Source organism: Pristiophorus japonicus, chromosome 3, assembly GCF_044704955.1.
Source record: "Pristiophorus japonicus isolate sPriJap1 chromosome 3, sPriJap1.hap1, whole genome shotgun sequence".
NCBI classification, from domain to species: domain Eukaryota; kingdom Metazoa; phylum Chordata; class Chondrichthyes; family Pristiophoridae; genus Pristiophorus; species Pristiophorus japonicus.
The window spans coordinates 19,074,987-19,096,464 of record NC_091979.1 but is presented as its reverse complement, the minus strand read 5'-3'; the positions used below and the strand labels follow the sequence as shown (position 1 = coordinate 19,096,464).

The following is a 21,478-nucleotide window of genomic DNA, read 5'->3' as shown; positions in this document are numbered from 1 at the left end:
ATCAGGATAGACATAATGAAGAAATTGTAATATACTGGAGGGACAATAAAGAGCGCGGAGGGTGTGCAGGAAACTTCAAAGGCGTTGTGCGGAGATTAATACCAGCGGTACATGGGAGCTTGGAGAGAGAGGCAGTATTAGCTCCAAGACAACCAATTATGGGTCTGTCACCCCGAGATTTCGATATATATATATATAGAGAGAGAGAGAGAGAGGGGCGGGTCAATAGATGGGATATTACTGTGGTACCTTGGGGGGAGGGGGTCTTAGGAGGGTCTTATCCCAAGTCAGACAACTCCGAAGAGAGGAAAGACTAGACCGTACTATGATGTGGAAGGCTCTGTATGAGAGGGCGGTGGAGGCAGATTTAATTGTAACTTTCAAAAGGGCAACTGGATAAATACTTTGGGGGGGGGCATTTCTAGGGCTAGGGGGAAAGAGCAGGGGGCAGTGGAGATAATTTGGATTGCTCTTGCAAAGGGCCAGTACAGGCAGGATGGGCCGAATGGACACAGGGACTGCTTCTATCCCGGTGACCACCCCCTCCCCATAGTCTCAGGGTCCAAGGGATTAAGGGGGCTCACACAGCCCATCAAAGGGGAATCTGCTGTCCTGGCTTATGGACCCCCAGGCGTTTGAGATAAACTCCCCCCCCATCCCCCCGCGCCCCAGTCCAGTCCCCCTCCCCTCTGGGTCCTTGTATTCTGTGCTTTAACAAAATCCGACGAGTTTAAGTCGGACAAGGACTGACTGACCCGGGGTGGGGGGTGGGGGGTATGAGGGGCGGAGCGGACAGTCCCAGTTAAGCAATTCACTGCACCCGAATTTCAAAATGTTTAAAACTTTACTGTTTGAAGCGAAAGCTTCTGAGAATCAGAATACTGGAGCAATAAAAGGTGGAGATAGCATGCACATTGAACCCTTCAAATAGAACTTGTCAATTCCGCTTGGCCATACATGAGAATCAAATAATATAAAGTATGGGGAGGGGGGGGGGAATGGAAATAAAATATTCGACATAGAATGTGGAATTTTTAAAGTTAATTAGGGAAAAAAATGTTGTGGTAGCAAATGATATGAAATAACTTGGAAGTTATATTATAAAATTATTACAATGTGAAATTATATTGCAATATTATATTATGAATCTGTAAAATGAAATATATTTGAAATGTGAAATTGTATTCGGTCACCAAGTTGTGCCAAAGGCCGAATATTCAGCATTAATGGCATAAGCCATCTGAAATGAATGGGAGGTTGAAGTTTGGGCTCTGGGACTTTCCGCTTAGCGAACCCGGAGTGCACGGGAGGGCGAAAGTGGAGCTTACCTGTGAGCGCAAAAGGTGAAGGAGATGAGAGCAAATGTGCCCGCAGACAGTCCCATCTTCAGCACCCGAACTGTGAACACGCCTCGAGCCCAGAATTCCCCTTCAGTCTTTACATGAAGCTCTCTCCAAATTCAGCCAAAGATAAATGGTCATCTCCTACACGGCTCCGCTGGAACCTTTGATGGGTGTGTTTCACTGGACCCTCCAATGTCCCAGCCGAACCGCTGCACACTCCAGTGCTCTGCTGCTGCAGACAAAATCTTCTCTCAAAGTTTATTTTTCCCTTCTCTGTTCCAAATGTGTCGATAATTGTCCCTCCTGACAGACGCCGTTCTCTCTCTCAGCGACTTACAATGGGATCGATGTGTGTCTCTCTCTCTCACTGCTGTCGCATTCTCACTCTCTCTCTCTCTGCTCAGTGATCGCAGGCTCTCCTGTCGCTCGCCTTGCAATCAGTCTCAGAGCCTGTTGTGAGTAGGAAAGTGATTCCGTTCCTCCTTTAACTGGAACACAATGTCTCATAAAGTGAGCACTTGAAACACCGGCCCACTTTAGACGTCACTAGATTAAGTTGCGAGAGAGAATCCGCCCCAGAAAAAAAACCATGTAGAGCTGATACACTCACACACACTCACTCACTCAGTCACACACATACACATAGTCACACTCACACAAAAAGACACACACACAGTCACACACTCACTCACTCAGTCACTCACACTCACACACAGACACACACTCACAGTCACACTCACACAAACAGACACAGTCACACACACACTCACACAGTCACTCACTCACACACACATACTCACAGTCACACACACTCACTCTCACACACACACACAGTCACACTCACTCACATTCACACACTCACTCACACACACATACATACTCACACACAGTCACATTCACACAGACACTCACACAGTCACAGTCGCTCACTCACACTAACACATAATCACACATACACAGACACACGCACTCACACACTGACACACATACTCACACACATACACACAATCACACACGCTCACACAGTCACTCACACACACATACTCACAGTCACTCATACACTACACACACAGGCACACTCACTCACAGTCACATTCACACACACACACACAGTCACTCACTCATACACACAATCACACATACATACATTCACACTCACAGTCACACACACACACAGACACTCACACACACACACACACACACACATACACAGAAACACACACACACCGACACACACACACATAGACACATTTACACAGTCACACACAGACACACACTCAGGCACACATAGACACACTCACACACAGACACATACTCACTCACACACACAGACACTCACACACACTAACACACACAAGCACACACTCACACACACACACACTCACACAAACACACACACTCACTCACACACACAGACACTCACTCTCACTAACACAATCACTCACACACAAACACACACTCACGCAAACACACACACTCATAGTCACAGTCACACACACGCACACACATACACAGAAACACAAACTCAGGCTTTCAGGCACACACACACGCACACAGAAACACGCACACGCAGAAACACACACTCACAGAAACACAAACACTCACATGCACAGTCGCACAGACACACACAGGGAGAGAGAGACAGTCACACACACACAGACAAAGGGAGAGAGACAGTCTCACACACACACACACACACATACACAGGGAAATAGATACAGTCACACATACACACACACACACGCAGGGAGAGAGAGACAGTCACACACACACACACAGGGAAATAGATACAGTCACACACACACACACACTGGGAGAGAGACAGTCACACACACACATACAGGGAGTGAGAGACCATCACACACGTTCACACACACACTCACTCACACACTCACTCACTCACACACACAGCCACTCACATACAAACACACACTCACACACACACACATCCTCACTCACGCATTCATACACACACTCACTCACACGCACACACTCAGACACTCACACACAAACACACACTCACTCACTCGCACACTCACACACACACACAGAAACACACTCACACACAAACACACACTCACTCACACACACGCACTCACACGCATGCTCACACATACACACACTCACACATACAGTCACACTCACACATACAGTCACACACTCACTCACACACACACACAGACACACACTCACTCACACAAACACACAACTCAGACACTCACTCACACACACACTCACACACACACACACTCACACACACACAGACACACACTCACTCACACACACATACTCAGACACTCAAATACAAACATACACTCACACACACACTCACACACACTCACACAGAAACAAACACTTACACACACTCACACACACAGACACACACTCACACAGAAACACACACTCACACACACTCACACACAGACACACACTCACACACACAGTCACACACTCACTTACACACACATATACGCACACTCACAGTCACACACTCACTCACACACACACAGACACACACTCACTAACACACACACAATCACTCACACAAACACACACTCACAGTCAAACACTCACTCACGCACACACACACACTCACTCACACACGCGCACAGTCACACACATCGACGCACTCTCACACACACACCCGCACACAGAAATGCACACTCACACTCACACACACACATAGGGCTAGATTTTTCACTTTTTTTGCATGCTTAACGCCCACTTAATGTCCATTTTACCGCTGAAATGACGAATAATGGCCATTTATCACCCATTTAGCCACAAAATGGAAACTGACAAGCATTTTTCGGAAACTTATCGCCGAGGGTTACTTTCCCCATGTGTGTAATGTCGGGAAAAAATATTACCGTCCGCCCACTTTCTTGGGGCGGAATCATCAGAATGGGCTAAATTAACGCTCATTATATCGCCCAGCGTTACTGTCCGCACGGAATTAATGCTGAGATTAAATAATACCGCCTGCCCACATTTTTTTGTCATAAAGATCATATTTGCTGAAACTAACGCCCATGAGATCGGCCAGCGTCACTTTCACCACCTTGCACATATATCGCCCACAATATCGCTCGACCAAAAAACCGCCCAGAAAAAGTGGAACTAACCAGAACTAATCACAGCGTTATGGACGCCATGTTCTACATCACATTTGCATCCTTTAAAAGGCTGCTCTGCTTCAATCTCGAGGCAGTTCGGATGTACTCTGGAGATTGTTGGAGTTGATGTGAACATCTGTACAAACATCTTGACCATACTGTGACCGATTGGAATTTAATCGTTGGGACATTCATTGCTTGTGACCAATCGGTGGAAAACAGAGAGCTATTGTAATGGGGCCTGTCCTTTCTCACCCTCTCTTGATGACCAATTACATGCTGCAGACTCGAGATCGCCGCAGGCACGCTCCACAGCATCATTTGCAAATGTAAGACGTGCCAGGCTGATGAGGAGGACCAGACATTACACCCCCCGCAAGTACAGGGACAAGTGGTCTTACCTCAACTTGCCCAACACCACCGGCCTTCGGAGACTGTGCTTCCCCAAAGAGGTTATCACTGAGGTGTGCCAGCTCATATGAGGAGATCTGCAGCCTGCCAGCACCATCAGTAATGCACTGTCCATCGAGGTCAAAGTCACCACGGCACTGTCGTTCTACACATCAGGTTCTTTTCAGGCCACAGATGGCGACATTTGCGACTGTCTCACCGTGCCACACATTGCTGCATTAGACAGGTCACTGAAGCCCTGTACGCAGGCAGGAGGGACTTGATCAGCTTCCCTATGACCAGGGAGGCACAGAGTGAGAGGGCTCTAGGATTGTCCAGAATTGCAAACTTCCCCAAGGTGCAGGGAGCAATAGACTGTACTCACATCGCGATGCGGGCACCTTTTCAGGATGCTGAGTTTTTCAGGGACCGCAAGGGATTCCACTCACTGAATGTCCAACTCGTTGTCGACCACAGCAAATTATAACGGCAGTGAATGCTAAATTTCCGGGCAGCATCCATGATGCTCACATCCTGCATGCGAGCACTGTATCTGACTTGTTTAACAATCAGCCACAAGGTCAATCAGAAAAAGGATATGGCCTCACCACCTGACTGATGACCCCCCTGCGTGACACCCACACCGAAGCCGAGAGGCGATACAATGAGAGCCACAGATCCACTCGCAATATCATGGAGAAAACCATTGGAGTGCTTAAGCTGTGCTTTAGATGCATGGACCATTCAGGAGGCAACCTCCAATACCACACCTTGAGCAGGTAGCTCAATTCGAGGTGGTGTGCTCCATGCTGCACAACTTGGCTATCAGGAGGGATAACAATTGCCTGATGAGTTTGACAGTCCACCTCACCAGAGAGAGGAAGAGGAGGATGAGGAGGCGGATGTTGACATCGGCACAGACAATCAGGCTGATGCTGAAGCCATGCCCCCGCCCCCCTGTAGACCGCATGAAAGGGCCCGTGGTGGCATGATAGCTGCAAGAGCCTTGCGTCAGGAGCTCATCAATGAGCGCTTTGCCTGAAAGAATGTTAGTGTTATTTACAAGCCTGACACACTGCTGGATGTGCAGGTCATACATCAATGGTGGGCATCACCTTGGTGACAGTTAAAGTTTAAATTGATTGAAGTTAAGTGTATTTATACCCTTTGATGTTAAGGAATTACCAGCGTGTAAAGGTACAGCTATCTGAGCCAATGTGCAACAAGGTTTTATTAAATAAAAACATTTAAACTGAACAGTTGTCTGAAATCATCAGTATTGCTATAAAAACCAACCCTTCCTCCCCGCTTCTCCTCCCCACATCTACCCCTTCCCCTTCCCCTCCTGACTCCAAGCCGCCTGGCCGGAGACGTCTTCATTGGTGGGGGGGTGGGGATGACGGCCGAACCGTTGTTTGGACAGATATGGGAGAGGACGGTCCCGAAGTGGGAACGTGCTCTGAGCCAGAAGCAAGATGTTGCTCATGGCTCTCATGTGTGGTTGGCAATGGGGCTGCGGCACCTTGGGGTGCAGTGCCGTATTTCCGTGACCACTGGGAGCTCTGTGCCACCAGTGTTCCTGGCTAGCAGCTCCAGGGCCTCCACCATCCCTTCCATGTTATATCTCATTTTGTTGGACAAAAACTCGGTTCCAACTATGTTCTTGTGCTTATTAGGATTTTTGCTGCTGGTGAATCTCCGTTGTGTCTCTCACAACAGCCAAATAAGCATACATCATACCCACACACGCTTTCAGTCCCTCTCAGCTGCCTCTCTCTCTGTCTCCTCTTCTGTGCATGTCATGATGACCCTTAACCTCCTGAATCGTGGGAATCGAGCGTTGCCATGCCATTGCTAAAGACGGTGACACTTTATGGCAGAAGGTCAGCGAGATTTAATGCTAACACCCATTTCATATCTCTCGCGGTAACGCCCAATTTCAAAAATGGAGACTAGATGGACGAGAAGCCGGCGATCTGAAAACGTATTTTTACCGCCCATGCCCACGGAAATAATGCTAATTTTTGGGCAATATGCACAAAAGTGTAAAATCTAGCCCATAGTCTCACAGACACACACACACACACACAGTCACACACTCATACATATACACACACTCTCACACAGACACTCACACACACACACAAACACACACACACAGACGCTCACTCACACTAACACCATCATCATCATAGGCAGTCCCTCGGAATCGAGGAAGATTTGCTTCCACTCTTAAAATCAGTCCTTAGGTGACTGAACAGTCCAATACGAGAACCACAGTCCCTGTCACAGGTGGTTGGAGGAAAGGGTGGGTAGGGAGCCTGGTTTGCCGCTTGCTCCTTCCGCTGCCTGCGTTTGGTTTCTGCATGCTCTCGGCGATGAGACGCGAGGTGCTCAGCGCCCTCCCGGATGCACTTCCTCCACTTAGGGCGGTCTTTGGTCAGGGACTCCCAGCTGTCGGTGGGGATGTTGCACTTTATCAGGGAGGCTTTGAGGGTGTCCTTGTAACGTTTCCTCTGCCCACCTTTGGCTCGTTTGCCGTGAAGGAGTTCCGAGTAGAATGCTTGCTTTGGGAGTCTTGTGTCAGGCATGCAGACTACGTTGCCTGCCCAAAGGAGCTGATCAAGTATGGTCAGTGCTTCAATGCACACACACACACACACACACACACACACACACACACAGTCACTCACATAAACACACACTCACAGTCACACTCATGCACTCACAGTCACACACTGACTCACACACACACAATGACATTCACTCACACCAACACACACACACATACACACACACGCACTAACACTAACACGCACACACTCAGAAACGCATGCTCACACTCACATACACACAGTCACACACACACATACTCACACACACAGTCACACACTCACAAATACACACATTGTCTCACACACGCGGTCACACACACACACACAGTCACACTCACACACACACACTCACTCATACATACTCACACACACAGTCACACAGTCACACAATCACTCACACACACACAGGCACTCACTCACTCTAACACACACTCCCACACAGAAACACAAACACACAGACTCAGGCACTCAAGCACACACACACTCACACAGACACATACTGACGCGCACACAGACCCGCACTCACGCACACACATATACACACTCACACTCACAATCACACACTCACTCACACACACACAAACACTCACTCACACTAACACATACTCACTCACACACACACAGTAACACACACTCACACTCACAGTCACACACACACTCATACACACACACACACACACAGACACATGGCTGGGAAAATGTTGGAGTCCATTATTAAAGAATCAGTAGCAGGACATTTGGAAAAGCAAAATTTGGTCAGGCAGAGTCAGCCTGGATTTATGAAGGGGAAGTCATGTTTGACAAAGTTGCTGGAAATTTTTGAGGATATAACAAACAGGGTGGATAAAGGGGAACCAGTGGATGTTATATATTTGGACTTCCAGAAGGCACTTGACATGGTGCCACATAAAAGGTTACTGTACAAGATAAAAGTTCACGGGATTGTGGGTGATATATTAGCATGGATAGAGGATTGGCTAACTAACAGAGAACAGAGAGTCAGGATAAATGAGTCATTCTCTGGTTGGCAACCAGTAATCAGTGGGGTGCCACAGGAACTAGTGCTGGGACCCAAACTATTTACAATCTATATTAACGACTCGGAAGAAGGGACTGAGTGTAACGTAGCCAAGTTTGCTGATGATACAAAGATGGGAGGAAAAGCAATGTGTGAGGAGGTCACAAAATATCTGCAAAAGGACATAGACAGGCTGAGTGAGTGGGCAAAAATTTGGCAGATGGAGTATAATGTTGGAAAATGTGAGGTCATGCACTTTGGCAGAAACAAAATCAAAGAGCAAGTTATTATTTAAATGGAGAAAAATTGCAAAGTGCCACAGTACAGCGGGACCTGGGGGTACTTGTGCATGAAACACAAAAGGATAGTATGCAGGAACAGCAAGTGATCAGGAAGGCCAATGGTATCTTGGCCTTTAGTGCAAAGGGGATGGAGTATAAAAGCAGGGAAGTCTTGCTACAGTTATACAGGGTATTGGTCAGGCCACACCTGGAATACTGCGTGCAGTTTTGATTTCCATATTTACGAAAGGATATACTTGCTTTGGAGGCAGTTCAGAGAAGGTTCACTAGTTTGATTCCGGGGATGAGGGGGTTGACATATGAGGAAAGGTTGAGTAGGTTGGGCCTCTACTCATTGGAATTCAGAAGAATGAGAGGTGATCTTATCGAAACGTATAAGATTATGAGGGGGCTTGACAAGGTGGATGCAGAGAGGATGTTTCCACTGATAGGGGAGACTAGAACTAGAGGGCATGATCTTAGAATAAGGGGCCGCCCATTGAAAGCAGAGACGGGGAGAAATTTCTTCTCTCAGAGGATTGTAAATCTGTGGAATTCGGTGCCTCAGAGAGCTATGGAAGTTGAGACATTGAATACATTTAAGACTGAAATAGACAGTTTCTTAAATGATAAGGGGATAAGGGGTTATGGGGAGTGGGCAGGGAAGTGGAGCTGAGTTCATGATCGGATCAGCCATGATCTTATTGAATGACGGAGCAGGCTCGAGGGGCCGTATGGCCTACTCCTGTTCCTATTTCTTATGTTCTTATGTATACACACACTCACATATAGACACACACTCAGATACACACACACAGGCACACACACACACAGACACACACTCACTCACACAAACACATGCTCATACATACAAACACATACTCACAGTCACACACAGACACACACTCAGACACACACACACAGAAACACACACATACATTCACACAGATACACACATACTCACACACACAAACACTCAGTCACACACAGAAACACAAACACACACACTCACACAGAAACCCGCACTCACACACACACACTCACAGTAACACACACAGAAACGCAAACACTCACACACACACACAGGCAGAGAGCGAGATACAGTCACACACACAGAGGGAGAGAGAGAGAGAGAGTCACACACAAACACACAAACACACACACACTCACACAGTCACACACTCACACACACAGAAACAGAAACACTCACACACACTCATAAACACAGACCCATACTCACAGTCACACACACAGAAACATACACAACAACACACAGTCACTCACACAGACCCACACACTCACACACACACTCACACACACACACACACACACACACACAGAGTCACACTCACACACACACACATACAGGGAGAGAGAGACAGTTACACACACACACACACACACACACATACAGGGAGAGAGAGATTGTCACACACACACACACTCACACACAGAAACACTCAGGCACACTCACTCACACACACACACACATACAGGGAGAGAGACAGTTACACACACACACACAGATACAGGGAGAGAGAGATTGTCACACACACACACACTCACACACAGAAACACTCACACACACTCACTCACACATGTGTATATACACACACAAACAGGGAGAGAGAGATAGTCACACACAAACACACGCACACATACACAGGGAGAGAGAGACTGTCTCACACACACACACACTCACACACAAAATACACTCACACACACTCACTCACACATGTGTATACACACACAGGCACAGAAAGCGAGAAAGACAGACACAGCAGATAGATAGGACCAAGGTAGTCCATTAAAAAACTGCAGGAACTCAGGAAGGGGCCAAAGTTACTGTATTATAATGAAGATGCCACAAATGAGAGGGAACAAGAATGGACACATACTGGGAGAGTGTCAGAAATGTAGAAAGAATGAAGACAGAACAGAAACAGCGAGAGCATAGGAGAGAGAGAGAGAAATGCAATGAGGTAGAGAAACAGACACGTGCATGAAAAATGAAACGGAGTCGGGGTCGAAGGTTCACTACAAGGCCAGGGGGAGGAAAGGCCGCACTTGCAGCATTGCAACAACAACAACAACATCATTATCATAGGCAGTCCCTCGAAATCAAGGAAGACTTGCTTCCAATTAATACGGGAATTACAGTCTCTGTCAAAGGTGGGACAGACAGTGGTTGAAGGAAAGGGTGGGTGGGGAGTCTGGTTTGCCGCACGCTCCTTCCGCAGCCTGCGCTTGATTTCTGCACGCTCTCGGCGATGAGACTCGAGGTGCTCAGCGCCCTCCCGGATGCACTTCCTCCATTTAGGGCGGTCTTTGGCCAGGGACTCCCAGGTGTCGGTGGGGATGTTGCAATTTATCAAGGAGGCTTTGAGGGTGTCCTTGAAATGTTTCCTCTGCCCACCCTGGGGCTCGCTTGCCGGGTAGGAGTTCCGAGTAGAGCGCTTGCTTTGGGAGTCTCGTTGTGGCCCGCCCAACGGAGCTGGGCGAGTGTGGTCAGTGCTCCGATGCTGGGGATGTTGGCCTGATCGAGGACGCTAACGTTGGTGCGCCTGTCCTCCCAGGGGATTTGTAGGGGAGACATCGTTGGTGGTATTTCTCCAACAATTTGAGGTGTCTACTGTACATGGTCCACGCTATAGAAATAACTATTGATCTGGACACCAAGGAGGACCCTCCTGCTCTTCTTCAAATGGGATTTTTTACGTTCACCTGACGCCTCATTCCTCACCGGCGCCAATACAGCTCTGACCATCTGGTTGGCTACGGGGTGCTACAGGGGTCAGCACGAAACAAATTTTGAGATCGGGATGATGACTGACGGGGGCGTTACACCCAATCGGTACGGTTCAGCGCTGCCTCGAAACCGGCAACAAATTTCCCGGCGGGGTGCTGGAAGCTGGACGGTAATCAAGGACACCCTCAAAGCCTCCCTGATAAAGTGCGACATCCCCACCGACACCTGGGAGTCCCTGGCCAAAGACCGCCCTAAGTGGAAGAAGTGCATCCGGGAGGGCGCCGAGCACCTCGGGCCTCGTTGCCGAGAGCGTGCAGAAAGCAAGCGCAGGCAGCGGAAGGAGCGTGCGGCAAACCAGTCCCACCCTCCCTTTCCATCAACGACTATCTGTCCCACCTGTGACGGGGACTGTGGTTCTCTCGTATTGGGCTGTTCAGCCACCTAAGGGCTCATTTTTAGAGTGGAAACAAGTCTTCCTCGATTCCGAGGAAGTGCCTATGATGGTGATGAATGATGTCCCCACCCATTCCCGCCCCGGTTTAACACCTCATCTGAAAGACGGCACCATCTGGCAGCGCTGTGCTCCTTCAGCACTGCACCGCGAGCATCAGCTTAGAATATGCTCTCAAGCTTCTGGAGTTGGTACTTGAACCCACAACCTTCTGGCTCTAGAGGCGAGGGTGCTACCCACTGAGCCACGGCCGACAACCACAACACCCCTTGACTACTGGCAATGAAATGAATGGCCGCTCAACCTTTCTGTCCATGTTGGTTGAGGGAGGAATTTTGGACAGAACTTCACCCTCTTCTAGTAATGCCCTGGTCACTCTGATTTTCAACTGGACAGGCAATCCTGATCTTGGTTGAAGGTCCCATCCAGAATGCAGGGAGCGCTACCTCAGTACCACACTGAAGTGTCAGTCTGGATTATGTGTCCCGATCAGCACAGAACAATTCTATTCTCACTCAGAGAGGTAAGAAAGAGAAAGGCATGGTTGGGGGGACGGGTGGGTAGGGCAGTGGAGGGGGTAATGACATTTATAGATGGTACCTTAATGTGCATTTTTAGAAGGAGATGTCCATTAGTGAGAACATAAGAACATAAGAAATAGGAGCAAGAGTAGACCATTAGGCCCCTCGAGCCTGTTTGTGTTTCATGTACAAGAATCTCCAGATCCCTTTATACCTCAGCACTTTGTAATCGCTCCCTATTTAAATAATAATTTGCATTTTTATTTTTCCTGCCACTCACTTACCCTGTCTACATTCCTTTGCAGATTCTTGGTGTCCACCTCACACCTTGCTTTCCCATCTATCTTTGTATCATCATCGAATTTGGCCATATTACACTCGGTCCTTTTATCCGAGTGTGAGTTGTGGGCAAAGCCCAGTATTACATAAGGACATAAGAAATAGGAGCAGGGGTCGGCCATACGGCCCCTCGAGCCTGCTCCACCATTCAATGCGATCATGGCTGATCTGATCTGATGATGGACTCAGCTCCACTTCCCCGCCCGCTCCCCATAACCCCTTATTGGCCTCGGCCTTAGCATGTTTCGGTCTGGGGAGGGAGATTTGATCTGTGGGCCCGGTGTAGCAGAATCATGACGGTGAAAGAACGAAAAGGGCGGGATTTTCATCGGGCTTGTGCCTCTGTTAACACCCCTGAGGGGCGGTAACAGGTTTGAAAATGGTTCCAGCTTCCAGCGCCGGGAAATTTGCTGCCGATTTCGCGGCGTGCTGAGCCGTACCGATCGGGACCGTCAAAGACCAGTGTTGAATGCCCCCGGTATCGTCCCTATCTCGAAATTTGTTTCGCACTGACCCCGCAGTGACCAACCAGCCCGAGAAAGCGGGCGGTCGGAGTTATACCAGCAGCAGTGAGGGAAGGAAGGAACTGCATGAGGTAAGTGTGATTGTTTTTTTGTTTGTTTTATTTTTGCGATTTATCTTCATGTGGGGTGAGCAAGGTATTCGGAATGTGTTTTGTGGTGATTATTTTTCCAGGGAAGTCTCTCTCAGGGCACTCCGAGGCTAGCTCTTTAGCTCAAGGATTTTCAGTTGCTCAGCCGGGCCAAGCTCCCGAAGAGAGGTATGCAACGCCTCCCTTAGCGCTCCGCCCCACACTCAGGGCCCAGCCGCTAAATATTTTGGCTGCTGATGCAAACCATTTCCCGGCGCAAACTTTACCGCCATTATCGCCCAAAAAATCCTCCCACTGAAAATCCAGCCCATAGTATTTGCATTCAAATAGCACCTTTCACGATCTCAAGGCATCCCAAAGCGTTTTACAGCCAACAAAGTATTTTTGAAGTGGAGTCACATGTTGTAACGTGGGGAAACACGGCAGACAATTTGCGCACAGCAAGCTCCCACAAACAGCAATGTGATAATGACCGGATAATCTGTTTTAACGATGTTGATTGAGGGTTAAATATTGGCCCAGGACACCGAGGATAACTCCCCTGCTCTTTTTCAAGTAATGTCGCGGGATCTTTTACATCCACCTGAGAGAGCAGACGGGGCCTCGGTTTAACGTCTCATCTGAAAGACGGCACCTCTGACAGTGCAGCACTCCTGCAGCACTGCATGGGGAGTGTCAGCCTTGGATTTTGTGCTCAAGTCTCTGGAGTGTGACTTGAGCCCGCAACCTTCGGACTCAGAGGCGAGAGTGCTGCCCACTGAGCCACAGCTGACACCTTGATGTTCAAAAGGAGCGCAGTTACAACACTGCTATCACCATTGCAGAGGAAGCCAACCTCCTTTTTGCTTCACCGTGACACAAAAGTGGAAAAAGGTTCAAATGTGACTGTTATGTTCAGAATAAATCCACAAGCCTGTATTGTAAGCTTAAACTGTTGTGACCTTGGCCTCTTTATTCAGACTCCTGGATCACCTTTTATACCTGCTTGGCCCGGGGTACACAGATGACCCTTAGGTCTCCCACAGGTATGCCCCTAGTGGCAAGTCTTACATATTGGTGAGGTTTACATAGATACATAACAGTGACAGTGCCACTCCAGGGTCCTGGTGACAATCTGAATCTGTAGTCATTAAAACAGTAGCAGGGACCTCACATAAGAACATAAGAAATACGGCCCCTCGAGCCTGCTCCACCATTTAATCAGATCATGGCTGATCCAATCATGGACTCAGCTCCATTTCCCCGCCCGCTCCCCATAACCTCTTATCCCCTTATCGTTTAAGAAACTGTCTATTTCTGTCTTAAATTTATTCAATGTCCCAGCTTCCACAGCTCTCTGAGGCAGCGAATTCCACAGATCCACAACCCTCTGAGAGAAGAAATTTCTCCTCATCTCAGTTTTAAATGGGCGGCCCCTTATTCTAAGATCATGCCCCCTAGTTCTAGTCTCCCCCATCAGTGGAAACATCCTCTCTGCATCCACCTTGTCAAGCCCCCTCATGATCTTATACGTTTCGATAAGATCACCTCTCATTCTTCTGAATTCCAATGAGTAGAGGCCCAACCTACTCAACCCCCTCATCCCCGGAATCAATCTAGTGAACTTTCTCTGAACTGCCTCCAAAGCAAGTATATCCTTTCGTAAATATGGAAATCAAAACTGCACGCAGTACTCCAGGTGTGGCCTCACAAATACCTTATATAGCTGTAGCAAGACTTCCCTGCTGTTATACTCCGTCCCCTTTGCAATAAAGGCCATGATTCCATTGGCCTTCCTGATCACTTGCTGTACCTGCATACTATCCTTTTGTGTTTCATGCACAAGTACCCCCAGGTTCCGCTGTACTTTGCAATCTTTCTCCATTTAAATAATAACTTGCTCTTTGATTTTTTTCTGCCTAAGTGCATGACCTCACACCCTTCAACATTATACTCCATCTGCCAAAGTTTTGCCCACTCACTTAGCCTGTCTATGTCCTTTTGCAGATTGTTTGTGTCCTCCTCACTCATTGCTTTTCCTCTCATCTTTGTATCGTCAACAAACTTGGCTACGTTACACTCAGTCCCTTCTTCCGAGTCATCTTTCTGACCACAGAATTTATATTGGAATGCCGGAAGGGCAGGGTGGACGCTGAGCCAGGAGATGTAACATTCCACACCAATGTCCTGCTTTTGAAAAGTGTCCAGTTTTTTAAACAATAACGATAAGGGGATAAGGGATTATGGGGAGCGGGCGGGAAAGTGGAGCTGAGTCCATGATCAGATCAGACATGATCTTATTGAATGGCGGAGCAGGCTCGAGGGGCCGTATGGCCTACTCCTGCTCCTATTTCTTATGTTCTTATGTTCTTATTAATGGGAGGACGTTGTCACATATGTTGTCTTCTGCAGAAATCGTTATCAACTAATTATTGGTCTCTGAAGCAAATGTCTTTTAAGAAAAAAAGAAAGATTTGCATTTATGTCGCACCTTTCACAACCTCTCAATGTCCCAATTTGCACACAGCAAGCTCCCACAAACACCACTGTGATAATGACCAGATAATCAGTTTATTAGTGATGTTGACGGAGGGATAAATATTGGCCAGGACACCGGGGATAACTTCCCTGCTCTTCTTTGAAATAGTGCCATGGGATCTTTCACGTCCACCTGAGAGAGCAGACGGGGCCTCGGTTCTACCTCAGCACTGCACTGGAGTGTCAGCCTGGATTTTTGCGCTCAAGTCTCTGGGGTGGGATTTGAACCCACAACTTTCTGACTCAGGTTACCCACTGAGCAATGGGCGACATAAAAAATGGGCGCTGGAATATATATACTGAGCATGGAACGGTAACGCACTTGCACCCTCCAAATAAACTCGCATGGGTTTTGTTGTAAATTTGTTAAGTTTTGTTAAGTTTGTGCTTAATTTCTATATTCATCTGTGACATATGACATTCAATGTTGCAAACTCGATTGATTCGAGGAGTAAATTACAAGTAAGAGCACACACCTTTACCCCTCCTCGAACAGCACACTGGACCATTTCAGTTTATTTTCACTCCTTCTACGAGCCTACCTTCCTAAAAATGGCTCAGTTTGTTTTCCAGTTGCAACTTGGAAGGAAAAAAAATCAAATTAGGATGCAGAAAGGAACTGTCTGTCTGCCTTGCGTTCTGTTTGCGTTTTTATCTGTTTTTTTCCCCTTTTTTCTCGTAAGTGTTAGAAATTATTAACGCTGTCTCACAGGTGCGAGTGAGCGGTGTTGATCATTTCTGTCAATAAAACAAGGTGAGATAATTACCCGGTTTCAAAATTCACTCTTTTTGAAAATTGAAATAACACTATTTCTTCCCTTCACCCACTTTCACATTCTCTCACCCCGCACTGTCGCTTACCCCTCTCCTTTTACAGTAGTATCTCTCTCTCCCTCTCTTCCTGACCCCAGTTTCTCGTGATCACTTTCTAAAGTTTATACAATGCCAAGCAAAGACCACAACACGTGTTTAATCTGAAGACTTTAATTTTCTATCTCAGACACACACAAACACACAAAACACTTTTCCTCAGTAAAATACATAGCGGCAGATTTTCGGCTCCTCTGCGCTCCGTTTTACACCCCGGAGCGGCGGCAATGGCGGGGGTGAGGCGTTCTGGGCGGGCGGTCAGTGTCCAGCGCCCCCCTCCGGCGATCCTCGGGTCCGGTTTATCGGCGGCGTGGGGCAGCACCGCCTGGAAGAGGTGTTACCGGTGTGCAACGCCTCTGGTTGCGACAACGGCGCGAGTTTTGACTCCCGTATGCCCCTCAGCGCGCCCCGCACTGACCGCCTGGGAAATCAGGGCAGTCCAACCATCCCGACAGCGGAGAGGTGAGGAATAGACTCCTAAGGTAAGTGTGATTCTTTTTTCTTTTAATTTTTTTGCGATTGGTGTTGTGGTGGCCCTGGGCAATGTTTTGGGAATGTTTCTGTGGGGGTTTTTTTTTCAGGTTTTTTGTTCCACTCCCCGGCGTCTCTCGGAGTGCTCCCGGCCTGGCTCTTTAGCTCGGGAGTTTCCCATGCTACTACCCAAGAGAGGTGTACAACGCCTCCCTTCGCGCTGCGCCCCCAGACACAGGGCCCAACTGCCCAATGTTGCTGACTGAGGCGCAAACTGTTCCCGGGTGCAAACATTACCGTCCCAAAATCATCGAAGCCGAAAGCCCAGCTCTAGAGTCTGTCGAAGGAGATTAAATGGGTGGGAACAGTCTGTGGGAGGGTCAAATCTGCATGGGATGTGAGGGGTGATTAAATGGGTCGGAGGAGAGTTCATGATAGGATGGACTGTGGCGAGAAAGAAGAAAGACTTGCATTTATATAGCGCCTTTCACGACCACCGGACGTCTCAAAGCGCTTTACAGCCAATGAAGTACTTTTGGAGTGTAGTCACTGCTGTAATGTATGAAACACGGTCGCCAACTTGCGCACAGCAAGCTCCCACAAACAGCAATGTGATAATGACCAGATAATCTGTTTCTGTTATGTTGATTGAGGGGTAAATATTCAAAGGAGAGTAAATGGGTGGGACTGTCCACGTTCAGAATGTGTGTGTATGGGCTCCGAGAGGAGATTAAAATGGGTGGAGTAGAGTTCATGACAGACTGTGAAAGATTTGATGGGAGGAGTTGTTCTTTTGTCATTTCATGTAGCCTCATGTTCTTACAAGAAATACTTAGTATGAGTTGTGGGTAAAGTTCAGTGTTGGCCTCAGCCTTTATTGTTTTGATAACTAAAACCTCCAGTTTCCACCTCCATAACATCGCTCGCCTCCACCCCCTGCCTCAGCTCGTCTGCTGCTGAAACCCTCATCCATGCCTCTGTTACCTCGAGACTTGACTAATCCAACACACTCCTGGCTGGCCTCTCACATTCTACCCTACGTAAACTTTAGGTCATCCAAAACTCAGCAGTCTGTTTCCTAACTCGCACCAAGCCCTGCTCACCCATCACCCCTGTGCTCGCTGACCTACATTGGCTTCCGGTTAAGCAACGCCTCGATTTCAAAATTCTCATCCTTATTTTCAAATCTCTCGATGGCCTCGGCCTCCCTATCTCTGTAATTTCCTCCAGCCTCACAAACCCCCGAGATATCTGCGCTCCTCTAATTCTGCCCTCTTGAGCATCCCTGATTATAATCGTTCAACCATCGGTGGCCGTGCCTTCTGTTGCCTGGGCCCCAAACTCTGGAACTCCCTCCCTAAACCTCTCCACCTCTCTACCTCTCTCTCCTTCTTTAACGTGCTCCTGAAAATCAACATCTCTGACCAAGCTTTTGGTCACCTGCCCTGCTTTCTCCATGTGTAACTCAGTGTCAAATTTTGCTTAATAACGCTCCTGTGAAGCCTCTTGGGACGTTTTTCTACATTAAAGGCGCTATCTAAATACAAGTTGTTGTTGCTGTGATGAAAAGCCATTGGGTCCATATTCGATCATGTATCGAGAAAACCCTTCAGTGACATGATCACAGCATCGAACTGTTTCTTAAATTTCTTCAAGTCTTTTCGCCTCCGTTGCGCTTCTCAGAAGCCAATTCGAAGAGCTCATCACTCTTCATGTGAAGAAGAGAGTCCCTGTCAGTAATCTTAAATTTTCCACAGTCTACCCTACGTAAACTTGAGGTGATCCAAAACTCGGCTGTCCGTGTCCTAACTTGCACCAAGTCCCGCTCACCCATCACCCCCTGCGCTCGCTGACCTACATTGGCTTCTGGTTAAGCAATGCCTCGATTTCAAAATTCTCATCCTTATTTTCAAATCACTCCATGGCGCCACCCCTCCCTACCTCTGTAATCTCCTCCAGCCCCACAACTCCACGAGATGTCTGCGCTCCTCTAATTCTGCCCTCCTGAGCATTTCTGATCGTAATCGCTCCACCATCGGTGGCCGTGCCTTCTGTTACCTGGGCCCCAAGCTCTGGAACTCCCTCCCTAAACCTCTCCGCCTCTCTACCCTCCTTCAAGACGCTTCTTAAAACCTACCTCTTTGACCAAGATTTTGGTCACCTGCGGTAATTTCTACTTATGCGGCTCGGTGTCAAATATTGTATCACATAATATTGCTGTGAAGCGCCTTGGGATGTTTCACTACGTTAAAGGCGCTATATAAATACAATTTGTTGCTGTTTGACCAACTTCACCCTGTGTTCTCTTCCAGGACCAATGAATGGATCCGACTTCAAACTAAGGAGGATTGATCCTTTGGGAGGGGGCAATCACTTTCAAAAAGAAACAATTCTCGGTCAGAGGCAAAATCCCAGAATTTGGCTGGAGCTGTGCCCCTTGGAGCAGAGAAAGTTAAGGCGAGATTTGAACGAAGTGTTCAGAATCGTGAAGGGGCTTTGATAGATTAGATACAGGGGAAACGGTTTCCAGTGGCTGGAAGACACACGGATTCAAGATAATTGGCAAAAGAACCAGAGGGTGGGATGAGGACAGTTTTTTTTACGCCGCGAGTTTGTGTGATCTGGAAGGCGCTGCCTGAAAGGACAGTGGGAGCAAATTCAATAGTAACTTTCAAAAGGGGAATTGGATAAATACCTGAAGAGGAAAAATTTGCAGGGCCACGGGAGAAGAGCAGGGGAAGTGGGACTGGTTGGATTGCTCTTTCAAAGAGCCGGTACAGGCACGATGGGGTGAATGGTCTCCTTCTGAGTTAAATCATTCGATGAAGGCACTCTGCTGATTATCTACCGTGTTGCGTCTTTGGTTGAAGACCCAATTGGCTGATTCATGTGGCAGGTCGGTGAGTGTACCTCATTCATAAAAAAATAGGACATAAGAACATAAGAAATAGGAGCAGGAGTCGGCCATTTGGCTCCTCGAACCCGCTCCGCCATTTAATAAGATCATGGCTGATCTGATCATGGACTCAGTTCCACTTCCCTGCCCGCTCCCCATAACCCTTTACTCCCTTATCGCTCACAAATCTGTCTATCTCCGCCTTAAATATATTCAATGACCCAGCCTCCACAGCTTTCTGGAGCAGAGAATTCCAAAGATTCACGACCCTCTGAGAGAAGAAATTCCTCCTCATCTCCATTTTAAATGGGCGACCCCTTATTCTGAAACTATACCCCCTAGTTCTAGATTCCCCCTCGAGGGGAAACAGCCTCTCTGCATCTGCTCTGTTAAGCCCCCCCAGAATCTTATATGTTTCAATAAGATCACTTCTCATTCTTCGAAACACCAATGAGTATAGGCCCAACCTGCTCAACCGTTCTTCATAAAACAACCTCAGGAATCAACCTCATGAACGTTCCGTTGAGCATCCTTCCCAGCCCTAGATGCTAATCTGATGAGTTAGAGACAATTACAAATTTCAATGCAGCTTTTCAACCGCAGGGTCCCGATTCAGTTCCTGGTTCATACTGACCTCATCATCCTCATCATCATAGGCAGTCCCTCGAAATCGAGGAAGACTTGCTTCCACTCTAAAAGTGAGTTCTCAGGTGGCTGCACAGTCCAATACAGGAATTACAGTCTCTGTCACAGGTGGGACAGACAGTCATTGAGGGAAAGGGTGGGTGGGACAGGTTTGGTGCTGCCTGCGCTTGTTTTCTGCATGCTCTCGCCGACGAGACTCGAGGTGCTCAGCGCCCTCCGCTTAGGGTGGTCTTTGGCCAGGGACTCCCAGGTGTCGGTCGGGATGTTACACTCTAGCAAGGAGGCTTTGAGGGCACCCTTGAAATGTTTCCTCTGCCCACCTGGAGCTCGCTTGCCGTGTAGGAGTTCCGAATAGAGCGCTTGCTTTGGGAGTCTTGTGTCGGCTATGTGGATGATGTGGCCTGCCCAACGAAGCTGGCCGACTGTGGTCAGTGCTTCGATGCTGGGGATGTTGGCCTAATCAAGAACACTGACATTGGTGCATCTGTCCTCCAAGTGGATTTGTAGGATCTTGCGGAGACATCGTTGGTGGTATTTCTCCAGTGCTTTGATGTGTCTACTGTATATGGTCCACGTCTCTGAGCCATACAGGAGGGCGGGTATCACTACAGCCCTGTAGACCATAAGCTTGGTGCCAGATTTG

At 48.0% G+C, this 21,478-nt stretch overlaps 1 protein-coding gene across 1 annotated transcript in view; it reads right to left on the bottom strand.

Annotated features, from left to right (window-relative positions):
• LOC139253661 (protein Wnt-10a-like) overlaps nucleotides 1–1,384 on the bottom strand; it is a 100,868-nt gene extending 99,484 nt beyond the window's left edge. Inside the window, exon 1 of the mRNA XM_070873503.1 lies at nucleotides 1,329–1,384. Within this exon, the coding sequence (XP_070729604.1) occupies nucleotides 1,329–1,384 (56 nt within the window). The remainder of the gene's footprint in view (nucleotides 1–1,328) is intronic.
• Between the last annotated feature and the right edge of the window lie 20,094 nt (nucleotides 1,385–21,478).